A 26,966-nucleotide genomic window follows, 5' to 3' on the forward strand; every position below is an offset into this window, starting at 1 on the left:
TGTGGCTCAACACCACCCCCACCTCCTTCCCTTCTCTTCAGTCTAGTTGGGATTTTGCACCGCTTCTGGATTCTCTCAGCATTTTCCCACAGAGAATCCTGGAACTGTACAAGACCCAGCCGGAGTGGTGGCCCTGCCACCCCAAGCTAACAGAAGATATGCTAGTTACATTAGCACTGCTGAGCTCTCCACTGGCCCTAGAAGATCCAGTAGCCCCTTTGTGCCTCTCATTGAACCATAGACCAACAAGGTTATTATGCAGTGCCTCTGCTTTTAAACTCAAGCCAGCAGGGAGGAGAGAGGGGGCTCACCCACAACACCCACAAATGAAGACCCTCCTGCTTTGGGGGGGGCGTTGCATACAGGTCGGTCAAGTGTCTGGGACCTCCGTATACTTTTCCGACCTCATTTTGGAACTTAAGGCTAGAGAGTAGATGGGCCTTCACAACAATGAGAACAAGGATGTTGAGAGCCCATTGGTGGAATTCCAAGGTGTCCCAGGCCCTGGAGCTCTGACAAGGTGGTGTAGGCCAGTGGGCAGCCCTGGCCAACCTTTGCTCATTAGCTGGTTGACACTGGGCAAGCTGCTCGCTGTCTCTGGGCCTCCTTTTCCTCGTCTCTAAAATGAGGGCCCCCACCTCTCTCACCCTATCAAATCTGAACTTGCCATTATCCCCTGAAACCAGGGACCCTCCCTGAGTTTCCCATCTTGGTAGACGACATCACTATTCACCCAGCACCCAGGCCACACACCTCGCTGCCATCCCTGCTCCTCCCCCCTCCCCCCTGCAGCCATTCAGGAAGATGCTACCTCCTGAGTATCTCCAGAGTCGTCCCACTCTCTCCAGGCCGGTCCCCTGCGGCCGAGGACCCCTGGGGTGACTATATAAGTGTAATCTCCAGGCTTCCTGTCCACAGTCTTACCCCTCTGACTTATTTCCACCACAAACATAAGTCCCTCCTACTTCAAACCCCACAATGATACCCACTACCCCCACTGCGAACCCCCATCTTTCCATGGGCTGCAGAAAAGCCTGGCGTGGTCTGGTCCATGCCTACCTTTAGGTATAACTCACAACTGGTTCTTCCTCCTCCCTGGGCTCCTCCCTGGGCTCTCTGGCTTCACTGGTCTTCTCCTACCCTGGAACTTGGCATGTTCATTCCTGCTTCAGGGTCTCTGTGTGGGCTGCCCTCTGGGACACCGAGGTTCCTGCCCTCCCTGCCAATCCACCTCCCGCCCCCCACCCACAGTCCACTGGGCCTTAATTTCAACGTGTCTATCTGGGAACAACTTCCCTGACCCTCTGGAGGAGCCACCCCTCCCGCAGCGCTCAGCACGTCTCCAGGGTCACCTCACCGCCTGGAATGGTTTCTTCTAGGTCGACAGTCCCCCCCACCCCCCACCCCATGCAGCTTCCAATCTCCACCACGGTCCCAGCACCCTGGCCCATGACTGCAGGGTCGTCCTTGTCTCCGAGGCTGAGCCGCCAGAAAACATTTCCTTTTCCAGTTCAAGAACGATCCGTCAGCTGGGTGCCCAGCTCCTCTCGCATTTATTGGAACCTGCTTACCCAGCAACCCACAAAGGAGCTTACGTGGGAGGGTGATATTGAGGACTCCGGCGACCTAATCCTGGGATTATCACGGAGGCACGGGCCGCGGGCAGGGGAGAGGAGGTGGCGGGTAGAACAAGAGGGAGGCTAAGGCCAAGGAAGGCCCCTTGGCCCCTGGGACATGTGTGCATGCTCACCCCGTGGGTTTCTGTGCCTGGGGAGGGGAGGGGGCAGGGCCGAGCAGCGGGTGGACATCACTGTTTCTTTTCCTTCAGTTTTTCCTTCACTTTTTGAGGCTCAAATTGGATCAGTCGCAGAATTTCCTTATTGGCCAGCGTCCCCTCGATGAACTCTTCCTCTGTGAGTTTATCTGTCCGTGCGGGGGAGAAAGGCAGCAGTCAGGATCGGCTGTTTCAAGCTGCAGGGCGAGGCTGACACTGGCCAGCGTGCCCCGTGGGGAAGTATCTGTTATGAAATCACTGAGTCTAGGTGCCACCCCTGAGGATACCTCCCCCGCCCCCATACCCAGCTCCTTCCCGGGACCCCTGGACCTCCCTCGGAACCAGCAGCGAGAGGGTTAATGACGGGCCTTGTGAGGGGCTCTTCTGATTGGTCAGTGCCTCTGCCCTGCTGCTTCTTAAATATTTTGACTATTACCCTAGCACCCAAGCTTGGAGCTCTGGGGGAGCTTCTGGGGGACGGAGCAGAGCAAACAGAATCTCTGTCGCTCCACCCGGGGAGTAGGGCCTGAAAAGTGAGGGGTCCAGCAGGGTGCCAGGGAGAGCCTGGCTTGTGGACCGGTCTCTCCGCCTTCCTCCTAGCTCGGGGCTGACATCTCCTCTGTCCCAGAGCCCCTGTGCTGAGAGCCGAGGCCACCGCAGGGGGTGGCCCAGGAAGGAGGGAGATAAAGCCCCTGCCCCAGGAAGCTCTTGGTCTGATGGCTAAGACAGTCGCACGTCTAAATAACTCTGGAAAGAGACAGGGGTTCCTTTCTGCTTATGCTGAGGTTCACAGTACCTGCACGTAGAGGGGGCTCACCACAGCTTGGCTGAACCGACCTGGATTTCCACTCGGACATCCTTAATCCCTCCCGGCTTAGGCACAGGTCTGGGCAGTGAAATTTGGGTTTTGAAGTCCCAGCTGCCCCATCAGCCTCACACAGAGCTTGAAACGCCCAGGGTCAGAGCCCAATGTGGAGTGAGGCACTGTCTGCAGAGGGACCCTCTGAAAACGGCAGCCCCCACACATCACCGCTTGCCCACCGGCCGCGGCTGTGACCTTCCCATGGGTCGGTTTTCAGGTTAGCGAGTAGAACAGGGGACTCGGCACCTGCCAGACCGGGGTTAAAGAGTCAGTGGGGGAGGTGCCACAGTGTGCAGGGGAGGAGGGCAAGGTGCTCAAGGGGGCGGTCACATCAGGACTGGGACTACTCTACCTACCCAGCAAAGTTGAAGGAGGCGCTCTCACTTTCAGGGTGGTGCGAGCACAGGGCTAGCAGCTGAGAATGAGTGCCTCCTTAAATATTATGCCCAGATCTCACCTGCCTCCCCCCTGCTTCTGGCCCCCCTTGCTTCTCAGTCTTCTTCCTAGACTGCAGATTAGTGGGGCCAGGGCCATCTGTACCTGCCCTTAGGTAACGTCCTGCTCAGGCCTGCCCCCGAGATCACAAAAGGAGACAGTGCTGGCCCCGCAGAGGCGCTCGGGCCCCACTGCAGGTCCTCAAGTGAGACACTTGAGATGTTCAAAATCTCCCATGCCCGCCTCTCTTTTAGAGAATCAGGTGATGAGGCCCCAGTGGGCTGGGTATCTCCCACGTGGCAGCAACCAGCTGGAAACCACCAGAGCAGATGTCCACTGTCCACGACTGGCCAGTCCCTGCCACGTCGTAGGGCTCTTGTCCACTTCTCTCCCTTCACCTTCCAGGCCCCCATGGCCACGTGAGCTTGTAGCCTGCCCCGCCTGCCCCCCCTGCCCGACACTGCCCCCCTCTACCGTATCCTCCCTGCCTTGGCCATGAGCATCATGCCACAGCAGACCAGCTGCCCTGTTCTGGAATCTATCTCTGCTTTCAGTGACAGACCATCTCCCCATGGGCTGCTTCCAGCCCAAGACGGAGGGAGCAAGGCAGCGGACCGAGACAGGCCGGCCTGGAAGAAGGGGACTCGAGGATGCCCCGGGGGGGGTTTGCCAAAGCTTTCCCAAAACAGTGGTACTACGGCTTCAAGTCTTCTGCCCTTGCCTCTCTATGCACAGGGGCCCTACCTTCTCTGCAGTCTGGGCGTTCCCAGCATCCTCCAGCTTCTTCCCCGTTTTCCCTCCCAGGCCCGTCTTAGCCCTGTGATGGGTATTAAGGAGGGCACGTACCGCATGGATCACTGGGTGTTATACGAAAACAGTGGATCGTGGATCACCACATCAAACACTAATGATGTATTACATGGTGACTAACATAACATAATAAAATTAAATTAAAAAAAAAAAAACATAGTAAAAAAAAAAAAATCTCTCCCAATCTAATCTAAACCCAATTCCTTCTGGCGGTGCTTCTCGGGGGGACCGAAACTAACTCCCTGGAGTAAAAGCAGGTAAATTGTGATCCCACTTCCTTGGGACTCGATGCTAATTCAGATGTAGACTGAGCTGAAGTTTGCCCTGTCCCAACTGTGCAGAAAGCATTCTTGAAACCAAGTAAAGTGCACCCAAGTAAAGAGCAATCCGTTTAAACAGAAACTGCTTGGCCGTGCTTCTAACCCCCCAGGCCAACCTTATACAGCTAAAGAGCTGCTGTCTTGACTTTTGACCGTTTCTTTCCCTGGGCGCTAAGGCTGTTCTAAGTTGCTAAGTTCCTTCACCAGCGCTCCAGAATTCAGAGCCTTCCCTCCACCCCGGAGAGCTCAGGTGGTGATGGGGTTGGAGGTGCAAAGGGGATGTGACATTGGTCCCCATCAGCAGCAGAGCTGGACCCTACTGACCGGTCTGCTTACAGCCCCGTCCCCATTCACCCCCTTCCCCTGCACCCCAGGCCCTCAGCCCCGCAGCGCATACTGGGATGGAGTGTCCCCGGTCCTGCCTGGACAAGGGCCCTCGGAGGACCAGTCTCATCGGGGGTCTCTGGGAAACAGCCCGTGACTATAAAACCAAAGGCTATGAAAGGGGAAGGAATTCACCATCATCCTTCTTTCCAAAGAACCCCCAGATCTTCTCGGCTCGCTTCTCTGGCGTGTTTTCATCTTCTGGAAGGTGCTTCACGTCCTCAGGACTGATCATTTTGAAAATAGCCTGCACCAAATAAAGAGGAAGTTCTCATCAGAAGGAGCAGCAGGGGCTGACGACCCCTGGGCCCAGGCGTCCCCCATGGCAGAGGTTAAAATGCAGATGCCCAGGCCCCAGCCTGCCCCGCTGAACCAAAGTGCGGGGGAGTGGGGTCGGAGTATCTGTATTTTTGAGATCTTCAGAAGGGACAGGGAACGGGGTGGAGGGGTAAAGGCGGCTTTCAGGCCCTTTCTGCATTTGAATTTTTGGATTTCCTGACCATGTAGACACAATACTTTCATTTTATTAAAAAAATGAGAATAAGAAACAAAAAGCTTTCTGATGATGATCCCACAGCAGCCCTCAAGGTGGCAGTTTGGGAACCACTACCTGAACGCTATAGCCCTGAAGTCGCAGAATATCAACCGGCTTCTTCGGGGTCCATGTGGTACCTTGGTTGCCCAGCCGGGTCCGCCGACGGTAATAACGGCTAACCTTTGTCAAACGCTTAACATACGCCACACTTCTAAGCATTTGTACCTGCAACCTCCACAGCAACCTTATGACGTGGGTATTGTTGGCCCCATTTTACAGATGAAGAAACTGAGGTGCACCAGCTTGCTAGAAGTCTCCTGGGCTAGAAGCAGAGGAGCAGAGATTCTAACCCAGGCGGTTTGGTTCTAGAACCTTCATCCTCACACTGCACTGCTTGGAGGGCATCCTAGGGGCTGGGGTAGGGAGAGGGACAAGGTGGGGTCTCCGTGTGCCTCCCAGCTCCAGGTTACAAGGACCCCACCAGCTCAGTAACTCCAGGCCTGGCCAGGCCAGAGTGGACGCTCCGATGGTGGTCCCGAGCCCATGCCTGCCTGCGCGCTCAGCGTTGGGGCAAGGTCGGGGTGCAAGCAGGTGAGTTGCGTGGGAGTTGGGGGGCACCTTGCAGACACTCAGGCAGGGGCGGTAATGCCTGTGAAATTAGCACACTCCCCCCTCATGCTACAGCCAGAGAAGCAAACCCAGAAGCTCCAGGGAGCAGCTTGGCTGCCAGCGCTCAGAGCCCGGGGGTGCCCAGCAACCCAAGTGTAGGGGGGTCGCCCCCTTAACACCCCTGGTTGGGTCCTGAGCCAGGGGAACCACGTGCAGGCCGGAGGGCTAAACCCTGGGAGTGCCTGCCTGCCCTGCCCGGCTTCTAACTCCAAGGACAGACTGTCGGAGCCATCGGTCCTTACCCTGGGCCCCAGAGGTTTTTCCAAGGCCATGTAGCTAGTTGGTGGCAGCGCTGGGATTAGAACCTATGACTTCGGACCCCCGGGGCAGTGACCATGTGATCTAGTGAACTGCAGAGCCTTGGCATCACCTTTCACTGCCTCAGCCATGGGTCTTATAGATCCTTCCCCTCCCTCTTCCTTTTCCTCAAGGAGCACCAGCTTGGAGGCCACTGCAGGGCCTCACATCCTGTAGGTGCTTCTGAGGTCCTGCTCCCTGTCCCGGGCCACCTGCCAATCCAGGGGAGCGTGCCCAGATGCCAGTGACTTCCCGCCCTTAACCGGAGACCCGGGCCGAGTCCGCTGCCCACAGGCTGCCTGCTCGGCCACTTGGTTTATGGTCTCTCCTAATCAGGGGGAGAACCGTGCAAACACAAGCAGGATGACAAATGTACCAAAAGATGAGATAAAATACAAAAGACATCCTCCCTCTTACCAGGAAAAAATTAGGGGAATAAAACAAGGACATGGGTGGGGGGTTCAAAAATGCCAGGAAAAGATACCAAGTGAAGGGCAATATAAATGACATCAGAAGAAAAAAATAGAAACATCCCAATTGTCCAAAACTATAGGGCTGGTTAAATAATGTTAAGGTCTTTCTGTAAGACGGAATTCTAAGCAGCTGTACAAAATGGTTTTGAAGAAGATACCTTGATAGGGAAAACATGACGAAATGGTAACTGAAAAAAGGTCTGATATGTCATTGTTCCAAAATTATTTTTAAATATATATATACAGATAAAGGGCCGGGAAGGTATACACCAATATATTGACAGTAGCTCCCTCCGGATGATGGAATTAAAGGCAATTTCAATTGTCTTTGGCATATGCTTCCACATTTCACAAATTCCTTACCTAATAAATAAAACTATTCTGAAGACACCTAAAATCTTCACAACAAATGATCTGATGTGGGCCAGTGTGGGCAGGGAGGAGAGCGTGGTTTGGAAGTGCAAGCCAGCGAGGGGCCGGCGACTCAGTCCAGAGCACAGGACGGGTGAGAAAGCTGAGCCCCCAGCCGCCCCGGGGTGAAGTGACCCTGCCTCAGGCGATGAAGACCATGAGGACTGGAACCCATATTTCATGTCCCTCAAAGCTGGCCTCCTTCTACTTTGTATTCGAAACATGTTACATACTTAAAACTAACTGTGGAAGAATCTGAATATGTGCCGTGGAAGGTTTGGAAGGACACTTTAATGAAGATAGGAAGGAAGGAAGGAGGGAAGGAGGAAGGAAGGAAAAGGAAAGGAAGGAAAGGGAAGGAGGGAAGGAAGGAGAGAAGGAAGGAGGGAGGGAAGGGTGGAAGGAAGGATGGAAGGAGAGAAGGAAGGAAGAAGAGAAGGAAGGAAGGAAGGAGAGAAGGAAGGAAGGAAGGAGAGAAAGAAGGAAGGAGAGAAGGAAGGAAGAAGAGAAGGAAGGAAGGAAGAAAGGTAGGAGAGAAGGAAGGAAGGAAGGAGAGAAGGAAGGAAGGAAGGAAGGAAGGAAACAATATGTAATTAACAGGAAATACCCAGATTCTTCTTCAGGAGGAAGACGAAGCTGCGGGGAAGTGGCCAGCCTCTATTAAAGTCAGTGTCCTGGAGACCCCTCCTCCCATGCTCTCGCCTGGACCCCCAGCTCGGCCCAGCCAGCCCTGCCCCCGCTATGTCCCCCTGAACCCCTGGCGGCTGCGGTGGCAGCAAGAGAAGCCGCCGTAGGACCCCGGACCCCAGGTGAGCCCAGGCCCACCATGGGGAGGGCGGCCGAGACTGACCGTGATGATCTCCAGCACTTCGTTCTTGCTGATGGTCCCGTTGCCGTCCACGTCATAGAGGGAGAAGGCCCACTCCAGCTTCTGGTTGGTCCTGCCCTCCGAGGTCATGTGCAGGGCGATGACATACTCCTTGAAGTCCAGCGAGCCGTCGCTGTTGGCGTCGAAGCTGCGGAACACATGCTGGGCGTAGGCCTTGGGGTCGGCCTCGGGGAAGAACTTGGCGTAGATGCTCTGGAACTCCTGCCGCGTGATGCGGCCGCTGGGGCACTCCTTCAGGAAGGACTGGTACCAGGAGCACAGCTTCTCCTCCGTGAACTTGGTGTTCAGTTGCAGGTCCTCCAGGATCTCCTTGGACAGGGCCCCGCTCTTGCTGTTCCCCATGGGTGAGGCCGCGTGTGCCTGGCCAGGCGGCGGCGGCTGGACCGGCGGGTGCGAGCGACACGCTGTCCTGGCTGCCGAGGGCGCTGCTGCTGGACACGGACTCGGAGGTCCTGGTGGATTAGAGGATTTGTGGCCGGTTCACCCCAGTCCTTGGAGGGAGGAGGGGCCGGGATGGGGGTGGGGCCCAGGCTCCCAGATACCCCCCGCCCCCACCCCCGCCCTGAGATTAAAAGAAAAAGCTGACAGCAGGTGGCCAATCCATCTTGGCCTTCTGGGAGGACAGGACAGGAGGTCAGAAGCAGAGCCAAATCCTTGGCCTTCACTGCGGCCCCTTGTCCCTCCCTCCTCCTCCCCTACTCCAGCTCTCCAGGAACCATGACGCTCATGGCCTGTCTTCCCCCCAAACTCTAAGGGTCCCCAGGGCAGGAGTGGCGTTTTGCATTGAGCTCTATATTGCAGTCGTTAAAAGCCAGGCTCCGGAGCCAGCCCAGGTTTAAATCCCAGCTTTGCAGCCTACTGGCTGTGTGACCCTAGGTGTGTTTCTTAACCTCTCTCTGCCTAGGGTGTTCTTCTAATCCTTCACCTTCCTTGGCAAGGCCTGGACTGACCTCTCTGTTTACAAGAGCACACCCCCGTCCCCAACCATCCGCACGCCCCAAAGCCCGCTTTATTTTTCTTCCTTGTAGGTACGCCTTCTGACTCACTTTGAATTACCCCGTGTGCTGTGTGGGTCCACATCAGAACAAAAGCTCCGAGAAGGCAGGCATTCTGTCTGTTTTGTTCCCAGCCGCATCTCCATTGCCGACAGGGTGCCCGGCAGGTTGGGGCCCTCAGTGAATATTCCTTGAGTGAACGGGCATAATAATAGTGTCTACCTCATTGTTATTTTGAGGCTAAACTGAGTAAATATGTGCAAACGCACTTAGAACAGAGCCAGGCACACAGTCAGTGTTAAATACATGTTAGTTTTTGGTATTACTCATCTTGGACAGAAATCAAAACCTAAACTGCCCACAGGGGCCAGCAGGTGGAGTGAGTGAGCAAAGCAGGTGAATCGGGGACAACTGGGAGTGGTGAGGCCAGTGCCACCCACTGGAAGGGGCTGCCCATGTTCAATGCCATTTAAATGTGGTCATTCGGGATTATCGCCCAGTGGTTCTAGATTTTTCAGTCCTGACCCCTGTGGTTCCAGAGTATTTCTCAGGAGGCCTTAATGGTAAGGGAGTGTGTGTGTGTGTGTGTGTGTGTACTTACTATTTTTTCCCATCAGTTTGTGAGAGCATATTATTTCTTAATAGAAGACCTTTCTTTTTTCCCTAGACTTTCACTATCCTGGAGCAAGGTGTTTGTTCTCAAGAGCAGTTGGAAATAGAACAGTCACCACACTCAGAAACCAACCAACCAACCAACCAACCCACCCCAGCCCATGAAAGTGAGGCCAGAGGCTTCACCCCTTGTCTCCGAACCAGGTTTGGGAGGTAATTAGAAGTGCCTCCTGGCAGGGCTCCTGGGTGGTTCAGTCGGTTAAGCATCCAACTCTTGGTTTTGGCTCAGGTCATGATTTCAGGGTCGGGGGATTGAGCCCTGCATCAGGCTCCGCATACAGTGTGGAGTCTGCTGGAGATTCTCTCCCTCTGCCCCTCCCCCACTGCAAGCTCTAAATAAATAAATAATCTTAAAAAAAAAAAAAAGAAGTGACTCTTGGTGCCAAGCTTGTCCACACTGAGCCTGCAGATCAGGGGAGGCCAATGTTACAGGCACGGAGCCCCAAAAGGCATGCAGCCTGCCAGGGTCATAATGGCTGCTAAACAGCAAAGCCAGAAGGAAAGCTCTGGGCGGCCAGGCTCCCCATTCGGGGTCTTTTCATTACATTACAACGACTGCTTTCCCAAGGCGGCCTGAGCGACCGGGCTGTCGGTGAGGGGCTGGGTTCGCCATGACCTTGGAAGAGCCGGAGGGGCAAGGAGACGGGGGATGCGTCCTGGGTTAATGCAGGAGGAAGCCAGAGGCCCCCAGGCCCTTCTGCCCTGGCCGAGGGCGAGGAGGAAGGAGCCAGACCCAGGTGGGAAGCAGCCTGGTACTTGAGGCCTGCATTCCTCAGGCCGCTGTGCCCAGGAGGGGCCGGGCCGCGGGATGGGACCACAGACATCTGTGTTGATGCTGCCGAGAGAGGGTCATGACCTGGGGGTTTGTTTGAAAACCTGCATAAACATCTTCTATCAGAGGGAGAGTTTATGCTTATGCTCCTTAACCAAACAAGTTGTTGGAGATGATGTATTGTGAATGGATTTGTTAAGTCTGAGCTGGGGCCATAAACTCTCCTCAAACCCCAAAGACTGCTGGGGAGAAGGCCCGCCCTCCAATCAGAGGACCTCAGTTTGTGACTCCCCATCCTGGCCTGGCCACGGAGAGATGCGCTCTCTTCCGAGGCTGGCCCTGTCGCACCCATCCCAAGCCAGGAGCCCCCAGCACTCACCCTGACTCCCCTACCTTCCCCTGCTCTGGGCTGAAGGACAAGATGGCCCTTCCTCCCGTGGCCTGGAACCAGAAGCTGCCCCCCAGTCTGCACTGAGCCGGGAAAGGGGGTGCAGAGAGGGTGGGCGGGTGGCGGGGAATGGGAAGGCATGCTCCTCCCACGGCCCTCCCATTGCAAGAAATGGCAGTCCATCCTTTTGGTGGCTTGGACCGAAACCCTTGAGGTCATCCTCAGCGCCCCTCTGTCACACCCCATCCCAATCTGTCGAGAATCGCACGGGAGCCACCTTCCCTGACCCCTCCCCACCAATTCCCCCGTGACCGTGACCACATCCTGCAGGCACCATCGTCCCCTCCCGGTCCAGCTTCTTTGCCTCCCTTTCGCCCCTGTTCCCAACAGTCCTGTAGCCAGCCCTACAGCCATGAAGTCGGGCCTCACGCTCCTTGGCTCGGACCCCCAAGCATGAAAGTCCTTCAAGCGTCCGCTGCCCCCGCCCACCATCCCTCTCTGTTCCAGCCACGTTGGCCCCAACCCAGCAGGTATCCCTCCCCCACCCCCACTGCCTATAACCAGGCCATCTCCTGCCTGGAACGTTCTTCCCCCAGCTACCTCCTGGGCTCCGCCCACCCCCCACCCGCGGTCTCCTTGCCTTTGATTTAATGTCACCTTCCCAAACAGGCTGCCCCCACCCGCCCTATTTAATATTGCAATTTACCCCGGGGTCAACCCTGAAACCACCCATTCTCATACCCTGCCCGGTACTTCGTTCTCCCTAACACTTCACACCTTCTGCACCTACATGGGATTAGTTATTCTGCGGACTGTTGTTGTCTCTCTCCCTGCTAGAAAGCCAGCTCCAGGTAAGTGGGGCTCTTCATCTGTTCCACTCACCGATGTGTTCCCACTACCTAAAGTGGTGTCTGGCATATAGTAGGTGCTCCATAATTATTGCATGAATGAATGGATAAATGGATGGATGGATGGATGGGGAAAGAAATAACAGCCAGGAACCCCTTCTGTCCACAGGGACAGAAGTCGCCAGGGGAGGGGGCCGAGAAGGGCCAGGTGCGTGGGTCCAGCAGCACAGTGACCATCTGTGTGGGAGGGTCCTCACCCAGGTGCCCTCTGCTAAGACATCAGGCACAAGATTATCGCCAACCTTGGGAGCCTGGAAGGAGTGCTGAGACCATTTATACAATGGAGAGGGTGACAGACCCTCCAGGAAGGAGGGTCATCCAGCAGGACCCAGTGTCTCTGGACAGTTTATTTTACATGGGATGAATCTAAGCATCTTAAGTGTACACACAGAGCCAAAGTGGGGGGGGGGGGGAAGGGGATGAGAGAGCATTTCACTTCCTAAAAATGCTTTATAATAATGCAAAACAATTATATATAGCGAACACCTTCAAAATTTAAACCCTTTAAACATTTAATTCTTTAGCATTAATACACACAAATGCTATTACGGGGGGACAGGGGCGGGGAAGGGCAGGTTACAGCCTCCATAGGGATCAGAGTTTCAACAGTGTTACTTATAAATTATAGTACATCAATTTTATTTACTGATCTAGGCAGCCAGAGGATGGAAGGATATACAATGCGGCATAAACACATTCATACCGGGATGAAGAATGCTGGCAGGAGACACAGCTTTTTTTTTAACATTAAAAATGTATAAAGTATTTAGCAAAAGTTACAGAAAACAGACCAAATAAGCAAGTTTATTCTGTTAGAAAATCCCACTGTCATAGGGTTTGCTGATGTGCTCATCTGTGAAAGGGCTATCCCCCCCCCACCCCCCCATGATCTCTGTCCCCAGGGAAGGGAAGATATGCAAGTTTGGGACCCCTGTCACCAAGGGATGGCTGGTGTCCCTTTGAATGTCTGTTCCTGGGTCCACACGGCTGCCTGGAGGCCACAGCTCCCAAGAGCCGGTCTGCTGCGTGTGATGCTGCTGGAAAGGATGTGTCTCCGCTCACTTGACAAACGAGGGAGTACGGAGGTCCCGGGAGGGGATGTGACTTCACTTCGGGTTACAGGACACACGAGGCGGCGCGGAGTGGGGCCAGTCCACTGTTCCTGCCCTGGCACCGAACGCTTTCCCTCTCCATCCCCATGACGGTGCCCATGTGCCCAGACCCTTTGCCCTCCACCACTGCAATCCTGTTAGAAATGTCCCTGCAACACAAGGGGTCAGTGTCCCCTGAACAGCACACAGGGAGAGACCCAAAGCTCATCACCAACCCAGCTCCCTCAGAGACGCTTCCCAACAAAGGCTCCTTTCCACGCCCCGCATCAGAAGGGTTAGAGAACAAAACATTGGTTCCTGTCACCTGTCTTATTCTCACCCAGACCCGCTCAACAGCAGTGGGTCCTCCACTTTCAGGAAAGGCCAGACAGAAGTAATACTCCCGTGGGGGCGGGATGCCAAGAGTCCTGCCTGGCAAAACAACCCGGATGCGACCAAGAAGAATGGGATCCTGCAGACTTGAGCTCCATGGCCCACGCCCTGCCCCCTGGCCTGGCCCCAGGAACATCTTCCGTTTGCTCAGAGGGCTGCCTGGTTGCCTCCAAGGGCTCACAGCTCCTCGAGCAGGGCACCATCGAGACACAGCTTGGCGGAGTCATCACCTTGGGGGTCATGCCCTAGCCTGCCCGGCGCTGGCTGGGTTTGGTCCCATCTCTGCCACCATCTGCCGCCCCCCGCCCCCCCGACAGTGGGCTGCAGACACAGGCTTGGCTCGGTGTGACCACCAGCTGAGCGAACCTCCAGCAGTGCCAAGCAGCTCATGGGAAGAGGCTCTGTCTCCATCATGCCTGCCTGGCTCCTTGGAAATAGACCTCAGGACATGAGATCAAAGATCAGGGGGCGAGACCCCAAAGGTAATGACGTATGAGTGCTCCCCCCTTCAGGGCCCTAGGAGGAACTCCCTCATTTCTCAACAGCTTGGGAAACTCTTCATTTTAGCTCCATTCGTGTCTAAGTAAGAGAAGTGCCAGGGTATCCCTCTCAGGAGGATTTCAGACACCACCACGCACAACCCGCGCCGATGGGGCCCAGGTCAAGTGTGATGGTGTCGGGTACAGACCCTGAAAAACGGGAAGGGGCGGAGGGAGTGCAGTAGCTAGAGGAGACTGGGGAGACCAGAAGGTACACCTGCAGCCTACAGATGGAGCAACAGAGACCCAGGGAAAGGTCATGGCCAGCCCAAGGTCACCCTCTGCGTCTTCACCTGCAATTCATCCGTTCGCCTTCCATGCCCCCTCATGCTCAGAAGCCAAAGGCTGTGTGAGCTCAAGCGAGGGCCCCCCAGGAGTGTTTGGATCTACCAGCCGAGGTGCAAGCTTCAGGGTGCAGCAAAAGTGGGAGGCACCCCTCCCCCAATCCCCGGCCCCTTTTTGCACAAAAACCTGAAATGAACCACAAGGGCAAGTGTGAGCCCCAAGAACTACTGTGGGCAAGGCTGGCATTTGGGGGAGCCTCGGGAGGCACAGGAAGCAGCCGTGCAAACAAGCTGAGGACCCTGGGCCAGGAGCCTCCAGGACAAACAACGCATTTCATGAGCAAGGAAGCACGTGGTTCACCCATGCAACAGAGCGGGATTCCACGAAACGTGGGGACGAGCTAGGGACGCACACGACGTGGGTGACCCCAAGCACGAAGCCTTGGGAAAGCAGTCGTACTCGATGGCTACATCGGTAACTCCTTTTATAGGACATTCTAGAAAAAGGCAACACCGTAGGGTCCGATGATCCATTGGCGGTCGCCAGGGGGCGGGATGGGGAGCAGGTGTGGGTGATCGGCTCTAAAGGAGCTGGAGGGAATTTTCAGGAGTGATAGAAATGGGATGATGATTTTGATGGTGGTTTTAAGACTGTAGGTTTGTCAAAATTCACGGAACCCTATCCTTCAAAAGGGTGCATTTCACTGTAGGTCAATAAACCCCAGTAGGTATGTCAAACACCTCAACAAATCTTAAAAAAAAAAAAAAAAAGGCGGTAGGTCTGGGAGGGGTCGGAGGATTCGGGGAATACGCTGATCTGTACCCCACTTAACACGCCTGAAGTGCTTTCCCTACCTACATAACCACCAGTGGGTCTGCAGAATCCTGTTTAAACTCTCCCTTTCAAGGTCACTCGCGGCTGGAAGTCAAATCACTTCAACAAGCCAAAGTCTTTGATGTCCTTTGAAGTTTATGGCTAGTGTTTCCAAGAAGGGACTTTGGCTTCGCCAAGATTCTTAGGTACCCATCCACTAATCTAGTAATTGACTGGTTTTCACAAAGGGAAGAGAAACACCCCCCTTCTCCCCCCGGTCTGTGAGTGTGGACACTGTTTCTGTTCGCCTTGGTCATTAACCAGCCCCAGAGAGAAGCGCCTCCTGGTACAGAAATCCTCCCGGCCCGACAGGCGCTGGGTGGGGTGGGGGGAGGGGGGTAGAAAGAAGGCCCAAGGTGGTCCCACAGGGAGCTGGCCCTGTGGTCCGGTTGGCCAAGGCTTTGCAATACTGATCAAAAACGACAGAAGGAAGGAATAGTGGCTGTTCCTGGAGGTTGCTGTGGCAACCAACTCATTTTGAACACCATTTATCTTAGAGATTTTTTTCCCCCCAAAAATCAGGTTTTCATAGACAAAACTAAGTGCATCCATGTCTTGTAGGAGGGCAGGTAGAAGGGGCTCACTTGTTCTTAGAGAACAACGGATGTGCCCAGGAACATCCTAGACACTCTCTGAATAAACCCGGCCATACTCTTACAACCTCAACGCCGAATTTACAAGAATAAAATGAGACAGCAACAACCGGATAGAGCGCTACTCCGAAGGGCACTTTGGGATGTTCTAGACTTCAGCCTCATCTTGGTTCACCCAGGGTGAAAGCCCTGTTAACAGACCCCGATCCTCACTCCCTGGGCTCACTGGCCATCCTTGGGCTTCATTCTTCTTCTCTGTCAAGTGAGGAGAGTTATTTAAAAGAAACGAGAGAAATCTCTGAGGTCCGACTTGCATCCGGGCTGCAAGCGCTGAGGACCAGGTGATTATATACCCTTGTTGCTGTCCACCTTCCACCCAGCGGGGAACTACGACACGGCAGTGGTTCGTGTTAGGATGACATGTTCACGTTAGGCTCCGAGTCGGTTAAATGTGGAAGAGGTGCCATGCTCTCATTCTCCAGAGAGGTTTAGAGCCTCTTGTCTATATGGAGAACAGAGGAGACCGGGAAAGAGCGCGTGTCTCGCATGTGGTTACATTTCTGGTGCCCTGCACGATGCCTGGCTCGTCCCAAGTGTCTGCTCAGTGAACAAATGAATGAATGCAGATGTACCAGCATGACAGAGAGTATCTCTGGAAACCACAACTCTGCAAAGAGTGCTTGTATGTGAAGGCCAAGGTTAAGGACCTGCGAGACCCTGGAGAAAACGTAAGTCTACGCAGAAGAGACGGTGGTCTTTCCCTTGCCCTCTCTTGTCCCCAGAACTTAGCACATTGCTGACTAAGCTCTTTGATGAATGAAGGAGCATAGAGAAAAAAGAAAAGAATGTGAAGAGGCTAATGAGAGTGAGCTGAGGAGTGGGGGTGGGGGAAGAATGACTTCAGAAAACCCACACTGGGCCAACTCGGGCTCCCCTGGACGAGGCAAGAGAGCCCCCCGCCCCCTGTCCCAGGGAGGACCAGAAGACTCAGGAACCCTCAGAAGGGAGGGAGAAAACAAAAACCAATGAGCCATATCACACTTAAAATATCTGTTAGTAACAAGGCTATTGGCTTTGAACATTTGAAAATCAACCACAAATTAGTCCACTAAAGCCACAAGGCAATTACTACCAACACCCATTTTTCATAGAGAAACCAAGACATAATATCCTAAAATCGGTCGCTGGTGTCCCTGCCCAACCCCCCATCCGGACACAGCGGTCCTCCCTGCCAGGGACAGATCCATCCTCCGCGCTGACCTTTTTGGTTGAGATGGTTCAACAGGACAAGTGACAGAGTGTGGCTTACTTTAGGACATTGGGCATCTTTCTATTCTAAACTGTGAGCGCATAATTCTGACCCAGCGAAAGAGGTGCCAAAAGGCTCAAGATGAGTAAGTCCTCAATTCCCAGCATGAAGACCGAGGGACCGGGGAGTTGTGCCCTTAGGATCCTGCCCTTGTAGGGCGTGTATGGGTCCTGCACGTTGAAAGTAATCAAGGGTTTGAAAGATGAGCTAAGAAGGATGGGTTCTCGGGCCGTGGGTTCTGGGCTAGAATCTGCCCCCTGCTGGCCGCGTGATCACCTTCGGGGAGCGGGGGGTGTCATTTTGTCTTCCGGTCCCCTGGTGCGGATTCTCAGGGTCTGACATGGTGGAGAACGGGTTTGCTGTGTTTCTAGAGAGGGAGGGACTGATGAGCGGTGTGCTGAATGCTTCCCACGTCATGCTCAGGACAGGACACCCCGCTGTGACCATGAGAGTCTGCCATGCTTGTGCAGTGCCACTAGGGAGAGAAAGTCACATGGGGTCCCACGCCCACCATGCACTAGCAGGTGGAGCCCTCTGCAGGGGCGGGGGGGTAGGGGGGTGGGGACAAAGACCCATCCCAACCCCCCTCCCACAGGGGACTAAGCCAGCCCCGCAAAGAGCCTGGGAAGGGGGCGGCAAGGGGGGCCGGAGGGAGCTTCCCTAAGGAAGCAGCTGAGGGTTGGATGGATCGGGGTTTCCAGCCCAGAGACTTTACAGAAGATGCCTGACCTAATATGAAACGCGACTCAACACTCTGACTTGGGGCTGATGTGCTGAATGAGGTAGTTCCATCCTGACCTCTCCAGGCAGGGTCAGTCTGGGTAGAGAGGAGCCAGGCCTTATTCCCAAGACCCCAGACGGTGGAAAGGGGGCCAAGAAGAGCCAGGATGCGGGCTCCCAGAATGCAACGGGAAAACAATAAAGAGGGTGGGCTGCAAAGAATTCTGGGTGCGGGCTGTTGGGAGCTGAACGGTGCCTTCGATCCACGATTCTGATCCTGATACGTGGTTGGAGACAGGGACCTTTCTCCCGTGACCCTCCAAAGCCCGGGACACAGGGGGCCAGCTAGACAAAGGGCCTTGGGGCTTCCAGGGGCCTAAGTATATGACAGGTGGTTCTGGGTGGGGAGGGGACCCCTCCGGTTCTTAGCAGGGACCACAAAGCTCCAGCCTCAGTTTGTCCTTGGAGCTGCAAGCATGGTGCAGGAGTCGGGGGGGCGGGGGGGGGGGGCTTCGGCCTCGGAGACAAGGGTAGGGCTGTGGATCCGTCTTCTTGGCCTGGGCACACCGGCAGCTCCCAGCAGGGCCACCCTTCTGGAATCGCTCCAGCTCAGTGGACCAGGCCCAAGACAGGGGGTGGGAGGGCAGCTGAACTCGGCAGCGGGCCCCATGGCGGGCACGGCCACCTCCTCTCCACGGGACCCCCAGCCCCTCGCCTCCGCAGGACCCCCGGGGCCGTGCGTGCCCGTCTAAATCTCCATGTCCACGGGGCGGATGTTGCCCGTCTTGTGCTCTCTGACCCACAGCTCCCTGTCTTTGGCTGGGTCCACTTTTCGAAGCAGTTGGTCCACAGGCTCGACTGTCTGCAAGGGACGGAGAAGGGGACGCAGTCAGAGCTGGTGGCTGCGCCAGGGACAACAGAGGCCCCCGTAAGGGACGGCCGTGCGCAGCGTCGCAAGGGCGGGGAGCCCGGGGTTCTCGGCCCCACTCTGCGTCCTGCTCAGTGCCCTCTGCCCCCAGCCCACAGGCCTGCACGACAGGGCAGGGTGGCCCAGCTCCAGATCCGGGGCCTCCTCCTCCATCCGTCCCCACCTTTACCATCCCAGAACAGGGCCAATGGAACATTCGCTTTAGGGGGTTTGAATTTTTCTGGATTCTTTATTTTTTGGTAAGAAATCTGCCACGGGAGGCGGTAAAGCCTCAGCTATTTTAAACTGTCCTGACCTGCTTTCTCCTCGGACTGACGGCTCACGCGTGTTCCTGTCGCCTGGGAGGGATTCACGAGGACGTCCAGGGGAGGTCCGGGAGCCCATCCCAAGACGGGGCTCCCGGGCCCAGGCACCTGCCAGCGCCCAGCGCCAGGTGGCTCTCCTCTGGCCCGGGTCCCCCCCCGGCCCCCCCGCAGGGGTCCTCGGCCCAGGGCGGGCGACTCACGCTTTGGTTGAACATATCTGTCTCGTGCCGAAGCTGCGTGTATTGACACAGATGTTGCCGGATCATCTCCACCCTCTCTACCTCCAGCCGCTCCAACTCCTGGCGGGGGGTGGGGGGGTGGGGGGGTGGAGGGGCGGACATCCCTGAGCGTGTGCCCCGACCCGGGGACCCTCCCGCCACTCACGTCCCAGCCCCGCCCCCCCCCCACAAGACAGGCGTCACCGCCTGCTTGGTGCGCCCCCGCCGCAGACCCCCGCGGACCCCCAGGGGCTGAACTCGCCCAGCATGGGGGTGGGGGGAGGGGAGGACTCAGCAGCTGGTGTCTCCTGAGTCCTGCTCTGCCCGGCGGGCGGGCGCGGTGGGTGCCGAGAGCTTTGCACGCGTTACTTAATTGTCCTGGGGCATTTTAAGAGAGGTTCTTATCTGTAACATCACTTGCCCAAAGCATTAGGGGAGGAGCGGGGTTGAAACCAGGGTCCGGATTCTGCCCCAGGGCAGCCCTGGCCCCAGTTCCCGAGACACGGTGGACACATGGGTCACATGTCGAGATTCTGTGCCTCAGGCCTCTTGGGGCTTTGTCCCTGGGCCTCTGCCGAGCAGCCTCCTCTCCTCTGTCCATCTAATGCTGAAGTGCAGAACAGAGACCAGGCCAGGAGACTCGGGGCGGGGGGTGGGGGGGAAGGGTAGGAGTCAGATGGCCATGGTCAAATAAATGGAAGAGAAAGGGCTTGTCCTTTGGTTTCTAGATGGTTCTGCATCTTTGGAATTTAGAGGATCAGGCTGCTATTCTGTGCACAACTAGGTCACTGCCCAGGTGATTAGCTGGGAAGAAGGGTAAAGCGGGAGCTTAATTAGGAGATTAACCAGGAGGAAGACTAGGTCACTGTCCCTGGGGGAGGCCTCTAATCTGCTCCGGTGGGCTGACACCTGGGCACGCAGAGAGTTAGTCTGTCCTGTGCCGGATGGACGAGGGGAGCTTTGGGCAGTGGGACAATGCACTCAGGACCTGGCACCAGGCCTCCTTTCTCATCCAACCCAATGGCCCAAGTGTCAAGCACACTTCACGGTCCAAGCCAACGGGTGCTCACTGAGGAGGAGATGTTGTCCCTTCGTAAGATACTCAGGAGGCGCCCGGGGGGCACAGTCAGTTCCAACTCTTGGTTTCGGCTCCGGTCTGCATCTCAGGGTCACGGGAATGAGCCCCACGTCAGGCTCCGCACTCAGCGTGGAGTCTGCCTGAGATTCTCTCTCTCCCTCTGCCCCTCCCCACAGTACTCTCTCTCTAAAATAAATCAATCTTAAAGAAAATACTCAGGAAGACAAAAAAAGGGGGGGGCTCTGATGCCTATTCCCTGAATCCCTTGGTCAGAGGCCTCCACTCCCATTCCTTCTGAACAGCTACCCCAACCTCACTCCGTATGTGTCCTCTATCTACGATGGGCAACCCTTCTGGGGGGTGGGGAGGGCCACCCTTCCTATAACTTGGCTATATGTCCTAAAGGCTCCACTGTACATCTGGTTGAGGGCATTCTTGCTTGACCCTGACCCCTCAGGGGACAGCCAAAGAGGACAGAGTAGGACCCAACCCTTGCCTGTGTTCACACAGCTACAAAGTGCCAAAGCAGGATCTGAATCCACACAGACTGGCCCAGAGTCAAGGTCTTGACCTCAGCGGTAGAGAGGATCTAATGACCACGTCTATGGCCACTCCATGCCATCACCCGCATGCCCGCCAGCATCCCCCCCAAGGGTTTCCTGAGCACTGGCCCCTGGGTTGACAAGCTCTCTCACCAGTGTGGTGGTCACCATCTCTTCAAACCACTTGGACTGGGCTTGGTTGTAGAGGTCCACACAGCGCATGAGGTCATCTCCTGGAAAAGACCACCGGCCACCATCACACTCTGTCCTGTCATCACCATGGCTGCCCTGCCCCATCTGTGCCCCATGCCCTCTCCTCTTCCTGGGTCATGGAAGCCACTGGGAAGCGGAGGGAGTGGGAGCAGAGCGAAGGAAAGGGGGCAACCCCGCATCATGAGCGTCCATCTGAGCTTGACCCCAGATACCAAGAAGTCAGGATGAGGGTTTCTCAGTGTGTGTGTGTGTGTGTGGGGGTGCTCCTAGGAACCCCCCAATCCTACCATGAGCCCAAGAAATGCTTCCCTCTCTAATGATGGCAGTTTCATTTGACAGTGGAGAGTCCTTCTCCATTAAAACATGTGTTATAAGCAACCTAGAAGTGGTTACGAGTTAAAGAAGAGAAGCCTGCAAGTTGCGTGTGTGTGCGCACGCACGTGTGGGTACACATGCCGGAACGTAATTCTGAAACACAAAATAACGTGTCTGATGGTTTGTGGCCCACTCACACACACACTGGTGTGCGCTACACACCAATCCTGGGACAGTGGCCACTTTGGGAAACAGAGGACGGGTGGGAGGGCAGGAGCTCTTCCCACAGCATTTAATTTCACAAAAGAGAGATGTGAAGCAAACCTAACTTTTCAATCATGATGCCTGGTATGTTATTTTCCGGAATGGCAGGGACATTTGAAACATTTTGTAATTAGAAAGAAAACAAACCATACAACAGTTGCAAGCATTACTGAAGTGTACCAGCATCAAGAACCTTGGTTTTCTGATCACCACAGGGTTCCAGAGACAGGAAGGAATCCTGGTCTGTGTTCTCGACGGGAAAAACTCATGAACCAACCCCAAGCTAACCGATTCACTGTAAACCTAGTAATTCCAGCAGACTCCCAAGTTATTCCTCTAACCACATCCCTTGAAATGGAAATGAAGAAATCGGGGAGACTCACGTCCACGTGACCCAGGGCCCAGCTCAGCAACCCCCTCCACTGAACTACACCGCTAGTCGGGAGATGAGCCTGAGGAACAGAACCCAATCAAGGGCTCTAGATCCATCAGCAGCGAATGGGTCCCTGACCCCAAGAAGGACTGACCTGGAGAGAAGAAAGTACCTACTTCCCTGCAAACACATTCCCACCAGGAGCCCGTTCCTGACCAACGAGGGGGGCAGTCAGCATGTCACCCTACAAACGTACGATACTCAAACTTCCACAGCCCTCTTTGTCGATCCTGATCTCCCGATCTTGAGAACATGCTTTGGGATCTCCTGCCGCAGCAGAAAATTGGGTAACTGAAGGAGACGGTGTCTTCTCTCCATGAAGCCAGCCCGAGGGTACCCTTCTGAACAGAACGAATTAAGGACGCGGGTTCTGGACCCAGATTATCTGGGCTGTCCTACCAGCTCCACGGTCTAGTAGCTGTGCGATCGTGGACAAGTCAGTTAACCTGCCCGCGCCTCAGGCTCATCACCTATAAAATAGGAGAGCAACGGTATCTTCTTGGGAGTCATTGGGGAAGATTAAGTCCCTACGTGTCTAGTGCTTGCAACGGATGCCGGCAAATTTGGCACAACAGTAACACGAGCTAGGGTGACGGTAATGATGACAAAATGCGATCAAGCCCCCTGAGGATCCAGAGGCGCTCCCTTCTAGCGGTTTTGGGAAAGATGAGGGAGGAAAGGGGAGGGAGGGACAGAGCGAAGGAAAAAGCGGGCATCTTCTGGGTAACGGGCCATCCAGCAACATGGGGACAAGCGGTGTCTTTGGAAGAAGAGACAGCGGAATTCTGGGCCCCAGCGCTCCGGACTGTATGACCCCTGTCTGTCACCATCTGTCATTCATCTGCTTCCTCACCCCTGAAAGGTACAGAAATACCCCCCTGCAGGAGGACCGGGGGCTTGGACATGGATGCTCTGAGGCATGGGGCCGGGCGCCCGACACACGAAAGGGTTTCGGAAAGGTAGAATTTTTCATGGTTAGATCCAAAGACAAGGATGAGTCACTTCCATCACAACATAATTCCAAACGGTAGGAATAAGAGACCATATTATCTGATGACCACACAACAAACTGAGACACAAACAGCAAGACCAGAAAGCAAAGGTGGTAGAGCTCTAGCTGGTGAAAATGTAACATTCTTCTGAGTTTGGCTGAAATTGGCTAGAAACTGCAAATAGCAAGATTATCTAGAATGTGAAAGAAACAGAATAGAAAAATATCTAGAACACGAGAGAAATGAAAACACAAAAAAAGTCAGAACTTGAGGAACATGGTAAAAAGCGGTGGTGTGAGTTCAAATAAACACCTGGTGGGTCAAATATGTATGTATTTACTTCTTAAACCTGGGGCCAAAGAAAAAAGGGATTTAAAAAATATGTATCGAGAAAGGAAAGTCTAAGTCAGTCACGAAACCCAGAACTTGTAAGGGGAAGAGAGGATTCTACAAAAAAACTCAAGAAGAAAACAGGCCAGAGAGAGAGAAAAGAAAAAAATATAAAGAAAAAAAAGTTAAATGATAAACGGCAACCTAGGAAAAATATTTGCAATTCAAACCATAGAAGGTTAATTTTCCTGACATATAATTAATCCTTGCTCATCAATCCATCAGAATAAGAGAAACCAGGGGAGAGGACAGGAGTTCATCAGTTCACAGGAAGAAATCACAGATGACATACAGAAGTCTATTTTTAAAAAGCTCAAATTCACTCAAAAAAGAAACGTAAATTGCCAACAAAATAGTGTTTCTCACCAGACAGCTAGGATGTCAAAGTCTGATCTCACGCAGTGCTGACCAGAGTTTAGGGAACGGGCATCCTTATGTGCCCCTGGTGGGCACGCCTCTCTGGAGAGCAGTTTGGAACCAGCTATCCAAACCAACACAACGCTTGGACCCAGAAACTCACATCTACGTTCTCTCTCCCCGCGGACTGAGCCTCACATACACACAGTGACAACATCGCTGAACACCCGACAATCTCAAAGTCCTACAAAAAGTCAATCAGGGGGATCGTGAAATAAATTCGGTCCAATCGCACACGTGGACGCCATTCAACCATTTAAAAAGTCTTATGCTCGGCAACAGATGGGTAAATAAACGTCTAGGTGACGGATCAGAGCTATCTCGAAGATCTATCAGTAAAAATATAAATTCAGGACATAAAATAGAAGATGATCTAATGTGTATACATTTCAATATTAAGAAACATTTTTAAGAATTCAAACACTAGGAAATGTTGATGGCGATTATGATCTAGTGAATCAAATTTTATATTCTTACGTGCTGGTTATAATTTTTTTTTGCCAAGCAGCAATATAACTTTATTTTTAAAATAAATAAATTAAACTAACATAAATAGGCTCTGCCCGTCCTGGGTTTGCCCTCCCAGTCCCCAGGTAAGTGTATTATGCCTTCTATTGCTGGATCTGGTTATCACCATGCATTTTTTTTTTTTTAAAGATTTTATTTATTTATTTGAGACAGAGAGAATGAGAGAGAGAGAGCACATGAGAGGGGGGAGGGTCAGAGGGAGAAGCAGGCTCCCTGCCGAGCAGGGAGCCCGATGCGGGACTCGATCCAGGGACTCCAGGATCATGACCTGAGCCGAAGGCAGTCGCTTAACCAACTGAGCCACCCAGGCGCCCTATCACCATGCATTTTAGGATCTTTCAATCAAATGTTGTGTTTGTGTTTTGTGACTATTTCTACACCACTGTATCGTCACGTCCAGACGGTGGCTCTTTTGTTCTGTAACGAGTTTAACTGTGCCAGATTCACCAGAAATTCAGGTGAGAAGGACTCGGGAGACCACCTGATCCAAAGCCTAATGAGAGCACACGCCTTAATCCCTTCTCAGAAAGCAATAAATAGCGTGCCCTTCAACTTGGGACTTTCTGAAGAAATAGGGACTGTTTTTGCACTGGTTCTAACAGGCCTTTCTCCCCCACCTTGTGCATCAGCTAATTTTCACCACAAGGTGGAAGCAGAAACCGACTCACCGGGAGGCAATCTTTGAGAGAATCTGAAATCTGATTCTTTCACGGAACAAAATGTCGGACTCTGGGGGGGGTGGGGGGGCAGGGGCCCCGGATCACCAGAGGCCAGCCCTGGGAGCAGCACTTGCTGGGGAGGTGGCACCGCTGCATCGGCAGGTGGGGCCTGAACTTCTCCTACGGGCTCCTCGCAGGGACAGAGCCCTGAGTCCTGGGTACGTGGAGGAGTTTGTCCACCTCCTGACCCGAGGTCCAGGGCAGCGCCCCCCCCCCCCCCCCCCCCCCCGGGCCCGGGGCCGCCCCCCCCCCCCCCCCCCCCCAGTAGGGCCTGGACACAGCACCACAGCCCCCCACTCCAGCCTGGTCCTTGGGATGCACCTCCCCGGGCACCCCACCTCACAGCCCTCCCCGTTCTGTGCCTCCGAGGCCCGGGTGAGGAGGAGAGAGGCAGGGCGCCCATGGCCACACTCACCAGCCTGCGTGGACTTCCTCCGCGCCTTCTTGATGTCCTCCTCCGTCTTGTTGCTCAGCTTGATCTCCAGCTGCTGGGTCTTCATCTCCAGGTCTCTCTGCCGTTCCGTGAGGGCCTTCCGGGCCTGGGGTCCAACGACACAGGGAAGCTGCTCATGGGGCTCCGAGCCGGCAGGGCCCCGCGGGTTACGTGGCCCGGCCTCCCCTTTGCTGGGTAAGAGGCCTCTCTTCTCCCCATGTTCGTGGATCTTTTTCCCCAGCAGTGCTGAGCGGACGGCGGCACCAGCCACCCCATTCCAGGGCCAGAGGGGCAGCAGCAGGCCAGGTGCTCTACGCGCCCCCCGTCCTGCACCCCTCCCCACGGCTCTGGGGTCAGCAACAGCTCCTAGCCAGGTCGGACCTCCCAGGCCTCTGGCAGGGGGGTGACTCCGTCAGGAGGGAATCTGCCCAGTGGGGCCCGGATCAAGGGCCACGTGTGGACCAGCACACGGGCCAGCGGGCCGGCCCACAGAACCCACAGAAGCGTGGTATACCTCATCTCCTGCGCCTGAGGGGGCCCCACTCTATCTCCCACCAGCCCTCCAGCAGTGACCCGAGTGCCCTGGGGAAGCAGCTGCTACCTGCCCTTCGGCCGGGGCCGGGGCTGGGGCTGGGGGGCCGGGGTGCCGGGGGGCCGGGGGTCTTCTGGTGTGGGCTGGAGGCTGGCACGCCCCCCCTCCCCAGCCCAACGCCGCCACATGGGGACAGAGGCCTCTGCCCTGGCACTGGAGCCCTGCTGGGGCCCGGCCCACCCCGTGCCAGCAGGCCCGGCCTCCCGGGCCCCTCACCTTCTCCACTGCAGCGTAGCGGCTGACCAGCTGCTTGCGGAGGTCCGCGATGTGGTGGTCACACTTCTTCATGTCCTTCTTGAAATTTTCTCGGAAGTTCATCAGGGGCTTCTCCACCTCGCTGTGCAGCTGTTGGGGGGAGGGGACACGCTCAGGATCCCAGGGCGTCGGCGGCGAGAGGAGGGAGGGACACTGCTCCCCACTCCACGGGTGAGCATGGGGCCGGGGGCAGAGGCCTGGCCCAGCCGACAGGAGGGAAGACACAAGGGGCCACACGTCAGGTCTCGGGCTGGGGGGTCACCTTAGCTGGCTAGACCCCAGGATTCACAGCAACGGACTGAGGGCTTGGTGCCCAAGCCTTTCTGAGCCCTCCATCCGTCGGCTGCCCTCCTGCCTCCCCCGGGCACCCGCAGCCGCTCATAGGACTTTGCTCACGTCCCAAGCGGACATTGCTTACTTTCCCCAAACTGGGATTTTTCTGGGGGCAGAAACCAAGCCACCATCTCCACGTCCCCAAGCACTGAGCACAGTGACTGCCACAGGCTTGCCATTTCATTAGATGAGCTCAGGTCAGTTCTATTCGTTGAACATCTGTTATGGGTCAGGTGCCCGAGGCTACAAGGATGGTTCACGGCTCAAAGCCCGAGGAAGCCATGGAGGGAACCGCCGAGGCGGGGAGAAGCAGGTACACCTTCCCTCTGGCCTGGGGGAGCCGGTCTCGTACTCCGAGAGCCAGAGAGGCGCTGGTTTTTCAAGCTCTTTCCTTCTCTTGTATGCTTTCTCTTTTCCCTACTCCACTCCCTTTTGAAGGAGAGCTTTTACAGATCTGTGTGGACCTGCTGCGGTCAGAGCCAGATGAGCAGCCCAGAGCCCAGCTGACTTGGGCTCTCAGACTCAGCCTCCCAGAGCCCCCCAACTCAGCCTCCCACAGCCCCCCGACCCACCCCCCCCGACCCCGGGAACCGACACCCCCTACAAGACACCCC

General features: G+C 55.2%; 2 protein-coding genes across 6 annotated transcripts in view; both read right to left on the reverse strand.

Moving 5' to 3' along the window:
* Window positions 1–1,807: 1,807 nt before the first annotated feature.
* On the reverse strand, window positions 1,808–8,312 carry RCVRN (recoverin). The gene is made up of 3 exons (XM_021694730.1): window positions 7,821–8,312; window positions 4,721–4,832; window positions 1,808–1,923 (listed from the first exon to the last, which is right to left on the reverse strand). Exons 1-3 carry the CDS (start codon window positions 8,199–8,201, stop codon window positions 1,808–1,810), a joined length of 609 nt encoding a protein of 202 aa, XP_021550405.1. The 5' UTR covers window positions 8,202–8,312.
* Window positions 8,313–12,100: 3,788 nt separating this feature from the next.
* GAS7 (growth arrest specific 7) overlaps window positions 12,101–26,966 on the reverse strand; it is a 203,445-nt gene continuing 188,579 nt past the window's right edge. For 4 of the 5 annotated variants that reach the window (XM_021694759.2, XM_021694763.2, XM_021694762.2 and 1 more), the window contains exons 10-14: window positions 25,981–26,109; window positions 25,155–25,278; window positions 20,622–20,701; window positions 18,831–18,929; window positions 12,101–18,259 (exon numbers count right to left, since the gene is read on the reverse strand). In XM_021694759.2, the coding sequence (XP_021550434.1) occupies window positions 18,146–18,259; window positions 18,831–18,929; window positions 20,622–20,701; window positions 25,155–25,278; window positions 25,981–26,109 (546 nt within the window). In that variant the 3' untranslated portion in view covers window positions 12,101–18,145. The remainder of the gene's footprint in view (window positions 18,260–18,830; window positions 18,930–20,621; window positions 20,702–25,154; window positions 25,279–25,980; window positions 26,110–26,966) is intronic. The other variant, XM_021694760.2, reaches the window with a different exon arrangement.

Source organism: Neomonachus schauinslandi, chromosome 15 (assembly GCF_002201575.2).
Source record: "Neomonachus schauinslandi chromosome 15, ASM220157v2, whole genome shotgun sequence".
Lineage (NCBI taxonomy): Eukaryota > Metazoa > Chordata > Mammalia > Carnivora > Phocidae > Neomonachus > Neomonachus schauinslandi.